At 46.6% G+C, this 19,163-nt stretch overlaps 1 protein-coding gene across 1 annotated transcript in view; it reads left to right on the forward strand.

The window, feature by feature from the left end:
- Positions 1–19,163, forward strand: part of ACAP3 (ArfGAP with coiled-coil, ankyrin repeat and PH domains 3) — a 112,450-nt gene that overhangs the window by 60,135 nt on the left and 33,152 nt on the right. The window contains exons 5-10 of the mRNA XM_067310960.1: positions 6,560–6,618; positions 9,437–9,620; positions 13,914–13,958; positions 14,414–14,509; positions 14,877–14,951; positions 16,353–16,364. Of these exons, the coding sequence (XP_067167061.1) occupies positions 6,560–6,618; positions 9,437–9,620; positions 13,914–13,958; positions 14,414–14,509; positions 14,877–14,951; positions 16,353–16,364 (471 nt within the window). The remainder of the gene's footprint in view (positions 1–6,559; positions 6,619–9,436; positions 9,621–13,913; positions 13,959–14,413; positions 14,510–14,876; positions 14,952–16,352; positions 16,365–19,163) is intronic.

Below are 19,163 nucleotides of genomic sequence, written 5' to 3' on the forward strand. Positions count from 1 at the left end.
ACTCCAGCAAGGGATATCATTTGTGGATGCAGAATTGCCATCTGACAAGGAGAGATGCTTTTTGTCATCTTATGGCTTCACGGTGTTTGCCACCATGTCCTCATGCAATGACATTACACTAGTCCAAAAGATTTTAATGTCCTGCCACCTCTTGAAATTGAGTACCAGTCTAGCAGTTAACACAAGAACTCAGTGCTGGATTCTTGGGTTCAGAAAATCTGGCGTTTTCTAAGTTTCTACAATATCTTAGAGTATCTGCTTTCCACTGAGAATCTAGGAAGGGGGAAGCAGCTTCAATAATATGTGAGGGGCAGGAACAAATGTCATTTGAACTGAAGCATAAACCAGGGCTCTTGAGCTTTTCATGAGAAAAGCTTGGTTTAGAGGTTAGACTCAGACTATGTTGACATCCTACAGGTTTAATGTAAGGAGTGTTTTTGGTTTGTTTTCCAGGGCATAGACTCTCAGGTGAGCTGAATTGCCAAGGTATCATGGATGGAATGCTACTCATGGGTGGCATTTATCTGATGTGCCATTACTCAAGCAATTTAGGACCAAATCATATAGCCAGACAGGAATAACAGGCATTTAAGCATCCCCTGCCAGAAAGGGGATGCTCAAATTCTGCTTGGCCCTCCTGCCAGTTAAGTTGCTACATTCAGCTGATAGAAGCTGCACTGGCAGGGAAGTAAACTGTAGGAATATGAAATCAGGGAAAAATGTAGCATATGCTGTCATTGTTAAATTTTATTTTGCCACTGGAACAGCTGCAGTGATATTTCCGTCCTCTTTCCAAAGCTCTGTCAGCCACACCCTGACTCAGCTGGGACAGAGACAGAGATGCAAAAGCTCCTTGCAGCTCTTCAGTAGGATAGGTAGTTGAAAAGAAGAGAAAGAGGTGGAAAGGCCAGGACAGACTGCCAAGGCAACTGTAGTACTAACAGTGACACGTTTTATCAGTACAAGCAGGCTTTTCAGCTGAATGGGCCCTCTTTGGGGAACAAGGCATTCTCCCAGCAGCATAGCATGCGATTCTTTTTCTTTTGTTCTGATTCCAACCAGAGCTGGTAGGAGCAAGATCCAACCCAGATGCTGCTGTCTGGCAGGAAAGGCTGTCGTATAGATTATGGAAGACCAACTTCTACAGGCTCGGGGAGGTCACTTTTATTCCCTGTCAGATGTTCAGCGATAGCCAATAAAAGCACATTTGGGCAGCTCTGTACCTCACCTAATAAACTTTGCTAGTCTGGCTGTAGCTGCTTCTCCCTTGCACACATACATGTTGCAGTCCCCCAGTTTCAGAAACTGCTGACTGGCCAGGATTCCCAAGACCAGATAAAATGATCAGGCTCTGACTCCCAGGCCACCAGACACCCAACCCTCATTAAAATGAAACATAAAACCAGTCCTCAGACTCTTTCTGGGCATGTTGGTCTCAATGAGAATGAGGCCTCTGGACTGGCCATAAGGGGGATAAGTGCACAGATGTTATTCATGCTAGCTTATAACCACTTTTGTTAGGATGTTGAATCAGCAGCGCTGGGAAAGGGAGGGCTGCATTTGTCCTTATGTGAAGCAGCTGCAAAGGAAGCTCCACACCCTCCGTCTAATCATCTGGGGCCAAATTTTGCAGGAGAATAGCTGATTCTCTCAATGATCTTGATCTCATCTTGGGATATCGCTGTCAGGGCCCTGAGTGCACAAATAGGCCTTAACAGCCCTGACCAGCCTCACCTGGGACCTCCACCCACACCCTCTGTCCATGGGCCCAAGAGCCTATTTAAGCTCAGCCCTGGGCTTTTAGTCTATCTGGAACTATGCTGTAGAAGTGCTGGTCTCCAAATCAGCCACAGCTATGCCTCTGCCTGGCTGGGGACCCTGTTGATCCAGGCCCTGATGTGTGGACTGATATTTATTTATTTATTTATTTTTTCCCAATTTGACTCCAGATCTGCCTTGACACAATCAACCTACTAGGCAATACCTGGACCTGACCCTGAACTGTAGACTGAATTCCTGGCTTGGCCTTAAACCTGCCTCATTGCTGTGAACTTGCCTGATAAGCTGGACTCTGGACCTGTCCTGCGCACCTTGTGTGGGGATAGTGCAACTTGACTGCTAAGGCTCCTGGCTGTCTGGCCCTTGCCTGCTCCCTGACAATTGCCACCATGAATATCTCAGCCTGATATTCATCTCTAGTCAATCACTGTCCCCATGTGCAGCTGTGATGTCCCACTTCAGAACTTTGTGCATGTAGGTGATGAGTGAAACAGTCCACAGGTATGCAGTCTCATTTTGCTTTAGCTCCTGCTTTGCCTTGGAGCCTGGTGGGAGCCCCCTTCTCTTGCAGGCTCAGCAGGGAGTAAGGTGGGAATGTCATAGCATGTCTGATGTTTTGTGTCTTGAGTTAGGTTTGCAGTACCAGGAACAGAATCCTGGTCCACTGAACTCTCTGATTTCATGGGGACAAGAAATTTTTCCGTTCCCTGTCAAATCCAGTTTTGAATTGTATCCAGTTGCCTGAGGAGCTTATACTGAGGAAGTGAAATGTAGGATCCAGCCCTTTGCTGCTGTTGGGCGAAAGCTGTGTTCGCTCCCTCTTTCATGCTGACCCTCCTCAAGTACGGATGTGAGTCATAGGCTGGACTTCTTGGCTTGCTGGAAGCTAAGAGAGGGTGGGGTGATATTTGGTCTGGAAAATCTTAACCCAAATGATTTGTTCCAAGCATGTCTGGGAAAGGAGAGTAAGCCAGGGAACAATTTTGTGTTTGAAACTCTAGTTCTTAAAACTCCACTTATTTTGCTTTGTAAATTGAATGGAGGACCCACTCAAATGCTTCCCTGGTGATCTTGCCTGGCAAAATTAATCAAGAAGCAATAAGAGAAGAGCTGGTATTGAAGCATGTTTCTCAGCAGAGTTGTTGTTGGCAGGAAAAGCATGTTCATTGTCTGGTATCCCTTTACAAACAACTTGATGATCCCTGCCCCAGGCTTCCATTGAATGAATCAGTGTAGCCTGGAAAGAAGGATGTTATCATAGTGGTGTGGGTCTCAGTGCATGGATAACAGGGGCAGGGTAGAAGAGAGGAGCATTGACAGAGCAGGATGTGTATATGTAAGTGGCTTTTCTTTATGTGTGCAGATCTCCTTTTCAGATAAAATTACAATAAAAACATGAAGCGATGAGATGCATCATGGGCACAGGAATACTATTTTATGATCACCAGAAGAGTTCAGTTCCCTCTTAGAAAATGGATTCAGTAATGAGCAGTCTACAAGCTCTTGTCTTTTAGATTCGGTCTGAAACCATCCTGCGGCAGAAGAAAAACGTTGCATATAGGACTGGAAGAGCCCTGATGGGAGCCTCTCTGTTACAAGCAGGGACCTTGTATAAATGCTTCGTTTGCCCTGTTGGAGGCAACTGCCCTTTTCCTAGCCAAACACCAGTGTGCTGAGCCGCTTTGGCTACCACAGAAGGATAAGAGCAGTATTTTCCTGCCAGAGTGGTCTGCCTGGTCTGCCTGGTCTGGGACTTTGCTCAGTTTGTCTTGAACCAGTTTGTCCTGTCCAGAGTGTTGATAGAATCCTGCTTGTTTCTTTTAGTGCAATGCCCTAGGACACTGGCTGGGAGCAGATTTTCCAGGCATGGATGGTAAGGTGGATGTAGGTGCCCCACATGAGTACTGCTTATTGTGATACCCACTTACCATCACACAATAGGGGACAGCCTTCATGACTGTGCAGCCCTTTCGATCCCACTGCTCCCATTCACAAAGTAGCTATGGGTAGCCCTGGTCTGTGCTATTTATCAAGCTGAGAAATGCCATCTCTTAGCTCTGTGGTTTGACTTTAGATACCCTGGAATCCATTCATCCCCTGGAGTTTCCAAGGGTACTTGTTCGCAGTCCTGAGTACAACACAGTGAAGTGTCCCCTCCTTTCCCTGATCGTAAGCGAATGTGTTATCCTGGTGGAAACCAATGGTGGAAACTCTCCAGATGTAGGTACAGGTGGAAACCAGACAGTCGTCTTGCTGTTTGTCTATCCCTGTACGGCATCATGGGCAGAGGAAAGCATTGTCAATGCCCAAACATCACTAGGGGAGCTGTTCCATGGAAATAGTTGCAGTTGCAAGGAGTGCTGGGAAGGCAGATGAATGCCAAGAGCAGCAAGTAATCTAAAGCGGTAAAGCCACAAAGCTGGGTGGTCTTGGGGTCATCTTCTTTTCCCCTTTCCTTTGCATCTGTTCATATTTAGAGGCCATTTGTGGTTTGTATTCAGCTAGTCTTGGCACTCTTCTTTCTTTGTCTTTGACTGCAGCGATACACATAATGAATGTGTCTGAGGCTCTGCAGCCAATGCTGCTGTTGAAACCTTCTACCCATGGTGCTTTGTGCTTTGTTTGGATGAGTACACTTGTGCAGTGTCAAGAGCATGACTCGCTTCTCTCCGCTTGGGAGATGTCAGGCTAGGGAGGGCATCCCTGTCTGTATGAGTCCATTTGCCAGTGGATTATTGTGGGGCATGGGAAGGTTAAAGCTTTTGCCTTTGTGTTGCCCCAGAGTTCACGTCACTTGTTAGATCTCTGCAATGTCTGCCAAGATCTTGGTGCGGTGGACCACATGCTGTTCAAGCTGGGAATGCACATCATGCTCCAGTAGGTAGACAAGGGAAAAAATGCTTCCCCAAGGGAAACTGTTTAAGTCAGCTTCTCAAACCATAGAATGAAGATGGACAGAACCATCCTCCCAATGTCTGTGAGGGATGGAAGGCATTGGGTCTGGTGCTAAGAACATGGTGGTGCTTTTTTGAAATCCCAGACTGCTCTTATCCTCAAAGCAAGCTGTTGCTTTAGGAAATGCCAGCTCTGTTGCACTGTGAGTGGTCTGATATAAGGTGACTGCTCCATCCTCTTGGAAAAAAGCCAGGAGACTCAGAGGTGCTCACCACTTCTGGGTCTTACCTGAGCTGTGCAGTGAAGCAAGGAAGATGGTTAGACAAGGAAAGGAGAGATATTTGGGAGGGATGTCAAGGGATGTGGTCCAAAAGCCTCCCACTGGAAATCCAAGCTTGCTACAAAGAGGAAGGAAGAAGAGCAAACTGGAAAAAGCTGTTTGTACAAAGTCCTCTGGTGGGTTAAAACAGTCCCCTTGCTGAGCCAAGGTGCCTTCCAGAGTCCTGTGCTAGCATTGCACTCCCTGGCTGTGAACAGCCCTTTGAACTTACTCTGTGGGCTCAGGCATCCTCCCCTGAAAAGGCATTAGTAAGTTGAGGAGAGAAAGCAAGGCCAAACAGTGGATTGGGAAATGTTGTTCCTGGTGACTACATGCCCAGGAAGAAAGATAAAGTTATCAGTTGTATTTCCAGGACCTCTTTGGGTTAAATCAGTAGCTTAAGACGCAGGATTAAATTGGAGCAAATGAACCAGAGCTACTCATGCCAAACAGCTGTGGTGGTGTCAGACCTCAGCACTGTGTTGTTTCAGGGCATCATTAAGTTTTGGGCCAATGCCTAGACCTTGTGCTTCTGGTAGTGGAATGAAATGGGGTCTGTGCCCATTCTTTGCGGGCCCTGCTTGCTTGCTGCAGCCTGGCTGAAGACCTCTCTGTATACCACTGGCATGATCTGCCCTTTCAACTGCAGTCCCTGTGGCCTGGGAGCCTCTTTCCATCTGGCCCCAGTTAGCTGAAGGGCTTTGTCATCCCAAGACATGTCTGAAATGTGGAGTTATTCATAATCATGCTCATCAGAGAGAGGGATGGGAGGGAAATGAGCACTGCTGTTGTGGTATTTGGCAGAGGGGAGAGGGGGGACATGTCTCAAAGGAAGACAGGGAGAACTAGAGATGAGACAGACAAAGGGTATACAGAAATGGGTTTGGAACTTTTTTTTTTTTTGTGAGGGACGGACGGGCGAGTAAAGTTGAAATGTTTGGTAGGAACTCACTCTTTATACCATATGCTTAGTAAAAAAAATCAGGACTTGTTTTGACACTGAAAGTTGAACCTCTCTCCCATGTTCCTCAGTGTGCCTTGTGTGATGAGGGTTGTTTCCAGAGACTCTCCACCTGCCCAGTATAAGGGGTTGGGGTTTACAGAAATATTTTGAAATAGTGGGGCTGGCTGCAATGTACCTTCAGAGATTGTTCCAGTCTCCTTCCCCAAGTGGTGTAGTGTTGCAGGGATAGTGCCCTTCTCTGGCAAAATGAGAAACTCAAGACTCAGGTGAGATGGAATTTGAAACAGGGGCTGTGAAGGCAACTGCTCCTACAAGCACTCACTTTATGAAAGTAGGTCAGCAGCATAGGCCTCTTGGGGATTTTCAGTGCTCTGGCATGGGCTGTGGGAGCTGCAGTGTGGGAACTCTGCACTAGTAAGGTAGTACTGCAGAGATGGAAAAGTTTAATCCATTGTGACAGCATCAGACAACGGGCACTGACAAGCCCTGGAGTAATGCTGAGTTCCTTGCACTTAAGGTTCTAGAGAGCAGTAATGGATTTTCTGACTCCTAAATGCTTCCATATTGCAAACATATTTGAAGTTCTCTGTCTTTTCTTTTAGATCCTGTTTGACCAGGCTCAGAGGTCAGTCCGACAGCAACTGCACAATTTTGTGAAAGAGTGAGTACTTGTCTTTTCAGCCTGGTTTTCATCTTCTTGAACCTCTGTTGCCCCTGTCTGCACTGAAAACAACTGCAGCCTCCACATAACTACACAAGGCTCTGCTTGGGGCAAAAGAGACACTGAAGGGCAGAGGCAAGGGTCTGGTTCGTGTAATGGCTGTTGCTGTCATCTTGCTACTCTATCATTTGGTTGATCTGTAGTCAACCAGATATCTTCATCCTTTTCCCAGCTCATACTTAAATTTGGACATGAGGCAAACTTTCAGATCTGAGCATCATCCCAAAGTCTGATAAGTTTCATCTGCAGGGCCTATCTCTGCCTCCTTTCACTGCATCTAGAAATCAAACACATCCCAGAGTTCAGGTCTATGCAGAGCAGGGCCAGCTCTGCAGTGTCTGTAAAGCCTTTTGAGCTGAGGCCAGTTTGGATGCTGCTGACACCTTACATTAGATGCAGAATTTGCTCAGTGATTTAAACCAGTGCATGCTTGCAGAAGGGAGGAACTTTCCTGTCAAATGACTTTGGGGTCCAGCAAAATCATTGCATTCTTACCTTCCTGCATGGCACACTTAGTCACTCAAAATCACAGCAGCCCTGCTCTTTTAGAGTAACCTGAGCTTATGTTTGGAAGATGAGCCTTGCTTACAGGAGGGCCCTTCTTTGTGTGGAGGAAGCAGCTAATTGTCACTATGCTGTGATGCTTTGAAATATCTGGAGAATACTCATGCCTTTAGCTGGGAACTTGCATGCTAGTTCCGAGTTCTTTGCTAACGGAAAGCAGGGCTACAATGCCCCAGTGTGGGCAATGCAGAGAGCTGCAAAAGGATGTTAACTTTAACATGGTAGGCCTGAGGTGGAGAAGAACCAGACTCAGGAAGTCAGTTGGATGGGGACAGTCTGTACCTTTGATCAAATCTAGCTCAGCTTGATCTGTCCCTTCAGTGAAGATGGGAGAACAGCTTCTTTGCTGCCTTTGTAGGCTGTTCCTGTCATCTCTGCACTAACACGCTTCCTCTGCGTGCCGCTTTTCCCCAGGGCAGGTACCTAGTGCAGCATGAGATCCCAAATCAGCTGAATATAGGTCAGAGAGGCAACTGAGGCCTTCAGCTAAGCCGGAGCTGGTTGCTGTGGGAACTGGTAATTGACTGTGAATCCCTCAGCAGCTGTGTGTGGTTTGGTGTGAGGGAGTCCCTAGCTGACCCCTTCCCTACCCTATTCCTCATCCCCCTCTTCCTGCCTAGCGCACGCTCTACACCCACCTTCTCTCTAATCATTTCTCTGATGAGCTCAGATTTAATCTGCTTGAGTCCTGGCAGTTGGAGGGGGAATTTCACATTCGTTTTAGGCCTGTCATCCTTCCAGCACCTTTGATTTATTCTTTTTTGCACTTGTACTGCTCAACCCCCGCTCTTTCATGCCTTGGTGCTTTGATCTTTGCATTGCTGTTACTCTTGGTTGGGAAACAATTTCTATGCTTAGCACCCTTTTGAATAATCTACCTGGGGCCACATCTGCAACTTCCTGACTAAGAGTGGGAACAAAAGAACATCAGCAACTATGCCCTACATGGTGTTTCATACATATCTGACAGAGCTATGTTCAGCCTCTAACCAGTCCTCCCCATTCCCAAGCCCTGAAGGTCTCTGCCTGGTATACTTATGTGGTACACACTGAGCAGAGGTGAGCTTGCTCTGCTCATGCTGTCAGTAAGCAAATACTCTGTGACTGCCTTAGCACAGCACTAGGCCACTGATCTTTCTGTGTAGGAAGGTTTTATTTGCTAAGATTTGGGGTTATAGTCATGCTACTGCAGCCTGGCTTAGAGCTAGCTTTGAATTCCCAGAAGTACCACATGCCTTCAGACTCCTGCTCCTTTCCACTGGGGATATGTAGAGATGAGGAAGCTGTTCCCCACAAAGCTGGACTGAAAGCTATGTGAAATCCTCACACCCCTGAGCTGCGAGTGACCCGAGAAATGCAAAAAGTGACCAACGTCCTTATCTTCCTGTGAATGGAGCTGGATGGTTCATGTCACCCAGCAGCCCTGTGCATTGGCAGTGTGAAGAAGCAACATCTACCAGGACTGTAATCTGATCACATCTATTTTCATTTAACCTTGCTGTACCTGCCCATGGGAAAGTCTCTGGGCCAGGGGCTGGTCCATACATTAGTGTATGTAACTTCAGGCTGTTTGCCACAGGGCAAAGTTAGCTTTTACAGTCTGATTGTTGTCATGCTCAGCTAAAGAGCTTCATCTGCCCTAGGGCAAAGCATAAGTGGATGCTGCTTATTTGCTGACAGTTTCTAACTACTTTGTAAAGTATAACAATTTATAATTGAGGCTGAATGCCCTATCCTAAATTTGAGAAGCACCTAGTTTCACTCTGTTCACAGGGTGAAATGTAAGTATATGTTTTTACAGGCCGGCTCAGAAATGTTCCACTTGTTGTTCTGAGGGCAGTCATGGACTGCCATTGGGGCTGGATGTGGTCTTGCCTGTTTTTTTGGATGCAATCCTTGGAGAATTTTCTTAGGGCTTTCAAGGCAGTATATATGCCTGCAGTGCAGTGGGGGCAGTGTCTTTCCTTGCCAACTGCCTCTAAAGAAAGACTGTCTAGAGTTGGTCTGGAGTCAGTCCAGCTGGACACAGTGGAGCTTGGTAGGGTCAGAGTTAGGATATCAGTGACATCTGGAGCAGGTTCTCTGAGGGATCATAGTGCACCTGGCTCCATCTCTCCCTCCTCTGCTCTTATCAGTGATGTTCTGACTGCTCTGTAACAATGGTTCCCACCATCTCTACTTCTTTGGGTTCCAGTGATGTGCGGAAGTTCAAGGAAACCAAGAAGCAGTTTGACAAGGTGCGAGAAGACATGGAGATTTCACTGGTGAAGAATGCCCAGGCGCCTCGGCACAAGCCCCATGAAGTAGAGGAGGCAACAGGCACCCTGACCATCACCAGAAAGTGTTTCCGGCACCTGGCCCTAGACTATGTGTTACAGGTTGGTGTTCGAGCCGCCAGCTCTAGCTTCACCTCCCAGTACAGAACAAGAGAGCAAAGGCAAAGTGCTAAATAATCCACAGAAGAGAATGAAGTTCAGGGGTGAGTGGGTGCAAGTGGACATTTACAGCTAGGTTCAAGAGGGCAGTGGATTGTTAACTCATTGGGCACTTGGCCCTCTGCCCCCTGTGGTGGGGAGTCCTTGGGACTGGTATGTGAGAGAGCCTGAAACCACCAAGGTTTGCTGAAGTTCCGCACACTGGTAATTGCACTGGTACAAACCCACAGATGGCTTGGCAAAGCTCTGGTCTGCAGTAGGTCCTAGGATGCTTGGAGCTGCCTTTGGCTTAATTCAGCCTGTCTATATAAAAGAGTAGGATGTGCTGGGTTGAGACGGGTTTCACAGGTGGGGATGTGAGTTGTGTAGCTGGTTGTGTTTGCTTGGAATAGTCGCAGGATCATGGTATAAGTGATTATAAGAGAGAGGAGGTTCTTCCTGAAACTCTGGGCAGCTTTGATCTTTATATCTTCCCAGAGGGGCTTGCAAAACAGGGTTATGAAATTAATCAAAAGGAGGGACCGAGCACAGCACTGCCAAGTGCTCTCTGCCTCTGTGCCCTCTGAATCACTGTCTGCTCCTACATGTTGAACTTGTCCTTAAGGGCAGATTTTTAGATCTGTGTGCACATAGGGACACTTGTAAGCAACCTTTTTTGCATACTTATGTTCATGCCCGAAACTCCATATGGAGATGTGTGTGTGTGCATGTGCAGATATGCATGTGCATTGATGTATATGTATGTACATACATATATGTATGAGCATGGTGCATACCTGTGTACATGCATGTGTTGAAATTCCAGTTGAATATAAAGAAAAAAGTTTTCACAGTGAGTGGTGCACACTGGAGCAAGGGCCCAAAAAGGTTGTGTAATCTGTCTTTGGAGGTTTTCAAACTCAACTGGACAACTGAGCAATTTCATCTGACTTTGAAGTCAGCCCTGCTTTGAGCAGGCAATTGGACTAGATAACTTCTGAAGGTCCTGTCTAACCTGTACTATGCTATGAGTCTGTGTGGAAATGTGTGCTCACATATGTTTATGCCTTTGCATAACCCTGTGTATTGTGACTCTGTATTTCTGTGACATGTATTCCCCTTCCTAGAGATGCTACAGTGTAGCTGAAAAGGGAAATGTCTCAATCACTTTTCTGTAATAGAAATGAAACACATTGCCTTTGACTGAATCACTCTTCTTAATGGGAGATTTCCTGCAGAAACACTCATAAACTGCCCCCAGAGTGACTTTTTTCCTAGTCAAAGACATTTCTTTGATTAATTCATAGGCTTTGTTACCTGACTTCAGGTCTCTCCTTCCAGCCACTAGGTGCATTAAGTGGACAAATTCAGTGCTAATATTGATCCGTGTGTGTCTCCACTAGCTGTCAATCCCTGAAACCATCTGCCAACATGTTCTGTCTGATCATGAGACAGTTTCTGATATCACATCCTCTGGCTTGCTGCAGATCAGTTGTGGATGGAAAGGCAGTGCTGTCCCTTTAAAGTGTAAATCATGCATGCCTTTGCTACTCCTGGGGGATAGCACATTTTTGGCTTCTAGGATTCAGAGTTGAATAAAACTGTATTTGCTGTCAAGGTCACAGTATGGGAAGCTTCTTTGTCAAATTCCTTTTCTCCTACTGACAAAAGGAAGAATTCCTTTAATGCACGGATTCAAAGTTGGGGAGGTATCTCTGTTAGCCCACTGCAAGGTACCAATCTAAATCCATCAGTTCTGAAAAGCATAGACATGTTCAGACATGAACTTGTCCAGGGATCTCTTGGTATCTAATTAAGGACATAAGGAGGAAGGTTATAATTTTGTTCTTCAACATTTGAAAAGAGGCCTTTTTTCCTGATCCTGAATGCCCAGACAACTGAAGGGCATTCCTATGTAATGAACTAAAACTATATCCTAATTGCACCAAACTAAGATCTCTCATTACAAATCCCATTCCAGATTCCTGGGGAAGAAGGAGGACTTGGCTCAGAGCAAAAAGCAAGTCCTGGAATTAGCTGTGGAGGAATTGGCTGTGGAGGCCATTGTTCTAGCACAGAAGTCCCAATAATCCTCAAACAGATGCTAGATGCAGAAAATCTTCATGCCAGCATCCTCCATTTTCCACCCAACCTCCAGAGAGACAGCCCCTGTTTTTTGACCTGTTGCTTCTTTCCCACCTTGCAGAACTTATCTTCATCTTCAGCTTTGTCCACAGGCCCGAAATTGGCATGGTGGAACTTTGCTTTTAGGAATATTTGCATACCTTGAAGAGAGCTGAAGGGATGAGGACCCAGAAAACCAATGCTCAGGGCATGACTTTTCCCTGTAATTTAGGATATTTCCATTATTATACTGGCTGGTTTATGGCTATAAATGGCCAGGAGTTACTGCTGTGGAGTGAAATTGTCCATTGGTATAAAGCAGGGTGACTAGATCCAGTCCTTTCTTTACATAGTATAGTGGGTGTGCAAAGGTGGGAGCTAAGAGGCTAGAGGTCTTTGAGCTGAGCTCCTTTGTGTCTCCCTCTGTGTTGCTGGAGCTGATGACCAGGTTTATCTGGTACAGAGTTAAGAGGCTGATTCTGACATGCTCATGGATACTGTGCCAAGCAGAGCTCTGACAGAAGCCAAAAGGCTGTGCTTTGGTAACTTTCACCCAGTTTTAGGTTCAGTTACTATGAGTGAATTGATGCAGCATTTATAAATGACTTATTAACACACTGGGACCTATTTTGTCTGTCATGGTAATATATTGTTCATGACAATGACAACTGAAGCCCCATATAAACTTTCTGCTACATTTGACAGTCTTTTTAGTGCTAATTGCAGCACTTGTAAGACTTCTCAGTATGGCTTTTGGGACCCATGGGAAAGCTGCTATGTAACTGTGCTATTCATTTTTTAATTTTGAAGTGGTACTCTCTGGGTTGGTTCTCAGCTTCTTACATTTAGTTTTTTATTATTTTAAAATCTCAAGGATATTTTTCACTTCCAGATGCTTGGCCCAGGATCAGAGAAATGTACTAGGTCTTGCAGAGTTTGCCCTTATCCCCAGTCGAGGAGCTTTGCAAAAGTTTTATCTTCTTTTCCAAGAGATTTTGGTGGCTGGAGTCTCATTAGTAGAGTGATGAACATTGAAAACCAATACTACCTTTATGGTTTTTCCAACATACTTTGTAATCCTGGGTTATTCCTGTCCTGCTGTTCTTTCAGGGTAAAGGTTGCTTTTCACTCCAAAATGTGCTGTAACTGTGCAGTTGCCCTGGGGAGGGACTAGGAGTGAAAGGCTGGTAGACTCACTTCACCAGTGCTGTAGGACAACACGGGGGAGAAAAAGACCATAGTACCCAGTTGCATCGTGCCCAGTGTTTTATGGTAGGGATTCTAGGTGGGACTTTCCTGGTCAAATATCCAGGTACTGAACTGTGAGGTGTCAAAGGTAACTTTTACAACCACTCTGCTAAGCACCTGCTGGTAGACCTTAGGAATGGTAGAGCTTTCCTATCCTCGTAGTGAATGCTGCAGACTGGTTCTCTACCAGAAGCAGGGTTCATTCCCAAAGCAATGCCCTAATGCTGTCACAAGATGGTTCTGCAGTGCTTCCCCAGCCAGGGGAAGGGCTGGGCAGAGAGAGAAACTTGAATGTGCCTGAAGGCCCCTTCTTCTGTCCCAGGAGCCCAGATGCATCAGAGGTTGCACAGGGTATCCTGCATGACTGCTGCTGCTGTGTGGAAGAGATGTGAAGGTCTGTGGGGCAGCAAGCAAAATGGGTGTGCAGAGGGCATGCACACTGAGAACACAAGCCCAGCACAGGTACTGCAATTTTCTGGCTGACTGCACTAGGATTACTGAAAAAAACCATGGCACTGCACTCTGGCACCTCTCAGCCTGCTAAGAGAAACCAAAGCAGTGACTTGATAGATTAAACATCTCCTTCGTGTGATACCAAACTGTACTCTGGGGCCACTCCTTGTCAGCCTATTTACAGACATACATCTAGCAGCAACCTTAATCGGTAGGAGTCTAGCTCATAAAATGCATCTGTGCTGTTTCCCTCTTTTTTTTTTTTCGTATGGAACTTGCCAGAACTAGCTTTCCAGAAACTAGCTTTCTGGAACTGTCTCTCTGAACAGTCTGTGGTTGGCTGATAGGGATATTGCTACAAGTTGTTCACGTGCAGATCTCTGTGCTGGATTGCTTGCTGGTGCTGAGAGTCTTGTCTTGATCCCTTCACAGATCAACGTTCTGCAGGCCAAGAAGAAGTTTGAAATACTGGATGCGGTAAGGGTGCTCTGTTTCCTGTGGCTAGCTTCAGTGACTTATTAAAGGCAGCCTTTTCTATTTCAGGTTGCATGGGTCCACATGCTGATTTCTCAGTCTCCCTGGAGACTCTGTTGGGGACTCCTCTGGGGGATGCAGACATGCTAACAAGAGGGGAGCATGGAGGACCAGTAAGACACTCCACAGGCCAGAAACAGAGAGGACTTTCAGGGTTGAAGGACACTGATGTTCTTAGTGCTTTGTACTCATAACAGGATTACCTGACAGTGCAGAAAGATTTGTGGGAGGAAGAAAGGAGAGAGAAGAGGGAGAGGCAGTGAATGGATAGGTTGTTCTGGGAAAGGATAGGGTAGAGCTGTGCCTTGAGGGGGCGTGCTTAGAAATAAGAGATAAAGTGCCTTTCACACTTATTGTCCCAGAGCCTGTTCTGACCTTGCTTTTATTTCCCTCCCCAGATGCTGTCCTTCATGCATGCTCAGTACACGTTTTTTCAGCAGGGCTACAGTCTTCTCCATGAACTGGATCCCTACATGAAGAAACTAGCTACAGAGGTGAGGGGATGGGAAAGACAATTAATTTCATCTATCTGTTCTTTCTTCTGCACTCCTTCACCCTGAAAGGGCCTCCTCATTCCTATTCAGCTACCATACTTGGTAATCAGGGAGTGATCAGAGCATTACATTAAGCCCTGCACTTGTCAGGTGAGCCATGCAGCACTATTGGGGTGGCAGCCAGAAGCTATGGTTACTCTCAGTGTTCACCTGAATGCAGCTTCACTATGGCCCTTTTCCCTTCTGGTGGGGTCTTACACTGTTAGGAATGGCTGGTGTAATCCCAGAACAGGGAAGCAGAGATGGACAGTGGCTCATAAACCTCCTTCCTGGCTTTTCTGCCTGATGTTCTTCTCCCTTTCCTTAGCTGGACCAGCTGGTGATTGACTCTGCAGTGGAGAAGAGGGAGATGGAGCACAAGCACGCGCTGATACAGCAGAGGGTGAGTCCCGGGGCTGCAGTTTGTGCAAGCAGCACTTCTCTCCATCAGCATGGGAGTGGCAACTCTACCATCTGATGAGGAGCCTTGCTGGGGAAGTCCTTCACAGCTTGAAGCAATAGAAGTTACCGAGATAGATATAATAACCTGGTGGTGGCTTGGTTAAATGCTGTACAGACCATAGCCACGTGCAGTGCTGTCCTAGAGTCTAGCTGGCAAGTAGGTTTGATCAAATGCAGGGTATTCAGCTACTAACATATGCCAGTACACAAGGGAGAGGGACACAGGGAGGACCCCATGGATCAGGGTGTCTGGGTTGTTTTCCCAGTTGTTTGCCACTGACCTCACTCTCTCTGGTAAGTCTTCCCTGTATGCTGTCTCCCTCTTTGCTCCTGAGGATATGGGGAGATCTAAATGGTTCACATCTGTGAATGGTTCTGAGATAAAGCAGTGGATGTAGTTGTTTGTAACCATCCTATGAAAACAACTTGACTGCATAGCAGAGCTGCTTTTGGTTTGGAGAAAGGCTAGGGCAGCTGCGATCCCTGCATTTCTCTCCCACCCTTTCTCCTCTTCTCTCCTCTATTGTCTCTCATCCTTCCCCTGGCTGAGCAAGCTGGCTTATGTGTAGCAAACCCCATGATCTCCAGCTGCTGCAATACTAGCATGTCCCTTCTGACACTTCTCTCTGCTCACACATCTGTCCAGTCAGGCTTCCTGCCTCTCACTGCCTTCCCCTGTGGTAAGGCAGCAGCATGGCAGCATGCCTGAGTGCCCAGCCTAGCCAGATGGCCAGAGCCTCTGTTAAATCACCTAGCAGACAGATGAATGGATGCACTTCTTTGGTCCCCAGAGGCAGGGTTTGCTGCAGGGCCTTTTCTTCATTCACAGGCAGCTCACACTGCACTGAGTTATGTTAACATGTCATGAGAAGACAGGGCTCAGTACTGCCACTGAGGGAGAAGCACACTGCAGTGAACTTCTTTTGTGCAAATCTGCTCCAAACTGCAGTCTGGATGACCCTTGCTTAAGGTGATGTGACATGGCTACAGCCCTGAGCCAGCTGGGGAAGGTGCATGGGGTCCCAAGCAATAGAGCTACAATGCCTGAACAAGCTATTGTCAGCTGAACTGTGGTAACTCTGTGTGTGTGTGTGTGTGTGTGTGTGTGTGCACGCGCTATAAGCCTGCAGTAATTGGGAATAGCCACCATAGCCAGGCAAGATGATAAGATTTACTATCAGACAAGTTTGAGCCTTCAGTAGGGAGGCAGCTTTGGTTAACATGACCTCTGCTTTTCTGGACCCTTCATTTGGGGATCATTCCATGTCTGAGCTTTGTAGAAAACAACTAAATTTTTTTCTTTTCTTTCTCTTTTTCATGGACTGCTCACCTGCCCTTGCAGACCCTCCTGCAGGTGAGTACCCACATATATTTCCTTCTTCATTTCTCAGAACTAGTGCTTTGCTGCTTTGGATCTTTACTTGAAGTCCTGCCTTCAAAAGCAAACCTGTTGACCCGAGTTTCCCCTGCCATCCTCTGCTTTTGCATTTTCCAGAACATTGCCATGCGCTGTGGCACAATAAGAGGGGATTTCTGAGAGCCAAAATAAAGACATTCAGGACCCAAGCCATGAGCAGGACTCACTGAGGAGTCCATGTCTGGCAGGCATTTGTGTGAACTGACATTTCTCCACATGAGAAAACTGAGTGTCCCTGCTCTCTCTCAAAAATGTCATATCTCATGAAATGGAAATGTAACATAATTTGAAAGCTCATGACAGACATTTGCTGTGAATTGGCCTGTGCATACTCTCCCTTTGGTTAAGTGTCCTGAGGGTTGGAAAATCCATTTGTGAACCATCAGTCCCCTGGGGAACTCTACTGGAGTGATGACTTCATTTGAGGAAACACGGAGGCTCTCTCTAGTGCAATGTATTTCAGTTAAACCTCTTCACACTACATGGCTTTGCTGACTGGACAAATGAAGCAGGGCTCAGGCTCCAAGAGGCAGAATGAACAGTTATCCTTCATCAGGATCCATATGCACAGACCTAGCTTCTCCTGTGGCTACCTGTGTGCATAGGCTTGTGAGAGAACTGAATGTCCCTATTCCAGTTTACGCTCAAAAGCTTCCTTCCTAGATATGTGTTATCAGACTGCTCCTCAGCTAGTCTGAGTCAGTGTAGCTCCTCTCATAACAATGGAGCATGATGCACTGCACCAGGTGAGCATCTGGAAATCTTCAAAGGAAACACAGCATGTATTTGAATGTGTGTCTTCATGCTGAGCCCAGCCAAACTCAGAGATATCCTCTAGTATCTTGCAAAGTTTGGAGGTCTGGTTGCATTCAACTGTGGAGAAGAGTGACAAAAGTATCTTTTATCCTCACCACAGTGTCTTCCCAAACAGCCTGTTGAGGCATGACAAAAAGGGAGAGAATCCCATTTGAAATAATAGGTTTTTGTTTTGAAGTGTGCTTGGGGTGGGGGAGCAAATTCTGTTGATAGTGCCTTGCTAGTTGAATTGTCTTGAGCAGTATTGTGAGGCATGGAAGGCAGCCCTCTAAGAGCCCTGTTCATAAGGAAGTGGTCTGTGGCATTTTGCTTCATTATTGTTTTAATTAAAAGAACTTTGGTAGGGGAGAAACCTCAATGTTAATCTTAGTCATGTTCTGTGGTGCTGAAATTCACTTGCCTTCCTTCCGTCCCTTCCTTTCCCCATACTCTCTCAAGGGAAATCTCCCACCAGTTGTGTAGATTCCTAGGGCAGCTATCATTTCAAGCTGTTACTATTTTAACCACTGCCCCCCCCATCATCTCAGCTGCAAAACCTGAAGGGACTCCATTTGTGGCTTCACACTTCATATTAAAATAATGCTTACTTTTACAAAAAGTGTGCCAATAAAATCGGCAAGAGAGAGGGAAGAGCCTGAATTTTTATCGGCTACAATAAATATTTCTGAGTTCTATTGCCTGTTGGGCAAAGAAAGAAGAGAACGTTATTGTGAAGGATAGGGTGTCTCTTCTGACTGTGTGCATGAGATGCATGTCTGAAAGGACTGTAGTATGGAATATATTTGTGCAGAGGCTGAGGGACACAGAGTTTTGGTGCTTTCCACACTTCTCCTGTAGTATTTTGAACTAAACTGTGCCTTAAACCACACATGGAATGAGTTTATATGTTTTCTTGTGGATGGGCTCAGTTGCTTCAGATGGATGCACACAGAGGCTGTTGTAGGTTGGCCCACTTACGAAAAAATTCTGGAGGGCTCACCACTGGAACACATGGGCCCAGGAAGCGTTTTCAACTCATCATGAGAAGGGAAAAGGTAACATTTAAACTAGTCCTCCCTCCCAGATCCTGACCTCCCTGAACCCATCCACTTCATCAAAACTGGTAGGCCAGTCTCTCTGAAAGTGGAAAGAATACAGAGCTCTATATGAGTTCCTTTGCAGCTTCATACCTACTCCAGAGGAGTGGAGGAAGCACTTGTGCTTCTGGGCCCTGATTGCATGGGAAGGGAGGAGGATGGAGTGCCAAGGCAGAGCGCTCTGCCTCATTTAGTGTAGCTGGTAAATGAGAAACTAGGGGCCATATGGCACTTCAGCACCCTTAATTCTGTGTCTGTATTGGAGCAGGGGTCAAATTACTGGCCAAAGTGTGGCTCTGCTCCAAGAAGCCAGGGGAAGCAGACCCTGCTAAAGGCAGACAGGCCTGACTCTGTTAAGGTCAGGGTGTACTGGCTGAGCATCCTCCTGTCAACTTTGCTTTGCGTTGTCTGGCTTCTCCCACTCCCTTCTGTCCCTCTGTGCCAGCTGTATGATAATTAGCCCTTGCTCTAGGCTGATTTCCTGTGAATAGGAGGCATGAGGAGGGGGCAAGCAGGTGGTCCCCAGAGGCAGCAGGCTTCCTTTCCCTAGTATCCCCTGCTTTGACAGGAGCCAACAGCAGAGCTTACAGTTACCCAAAAAGGAGTAGGAGGGGTAAAGGAGAAGGGGCTGAAAAAGAAATCCCTCCTTCCCTGCCAGCCCACGGTGCTTAGCAGAGATGCTACTCTAGAGAGCGAACAGAGAAAAGAGGACACAGAGCTGCTCCCTGCTCTCTAGGCAAGAGCAGCAGAACTTCCCTTGCAGCTGGCAGCATGAAGATTTTTGGCAGGCTTGAATACCTCCTGGTAAGAAGAAATCCCTGCAGGGTGGGTTCCACTTGGGGAG

Source organism: Apteryx mantelli, chromosome 26, assembly GCF_036417845.1.
Source record: "Apteryx mantelli isolate bAptMan1 chromosome 26, bAptMan1.hap1, whole genome shotgun sequence".
In the NCBI taxonomy this organism is placed as follows: domain Eukaryota; kingdom Metazoa; phylum Chordata; class Aves; order Apterygiformes; family Apterygidae; genus Apteryx; species Apteryx mantelli.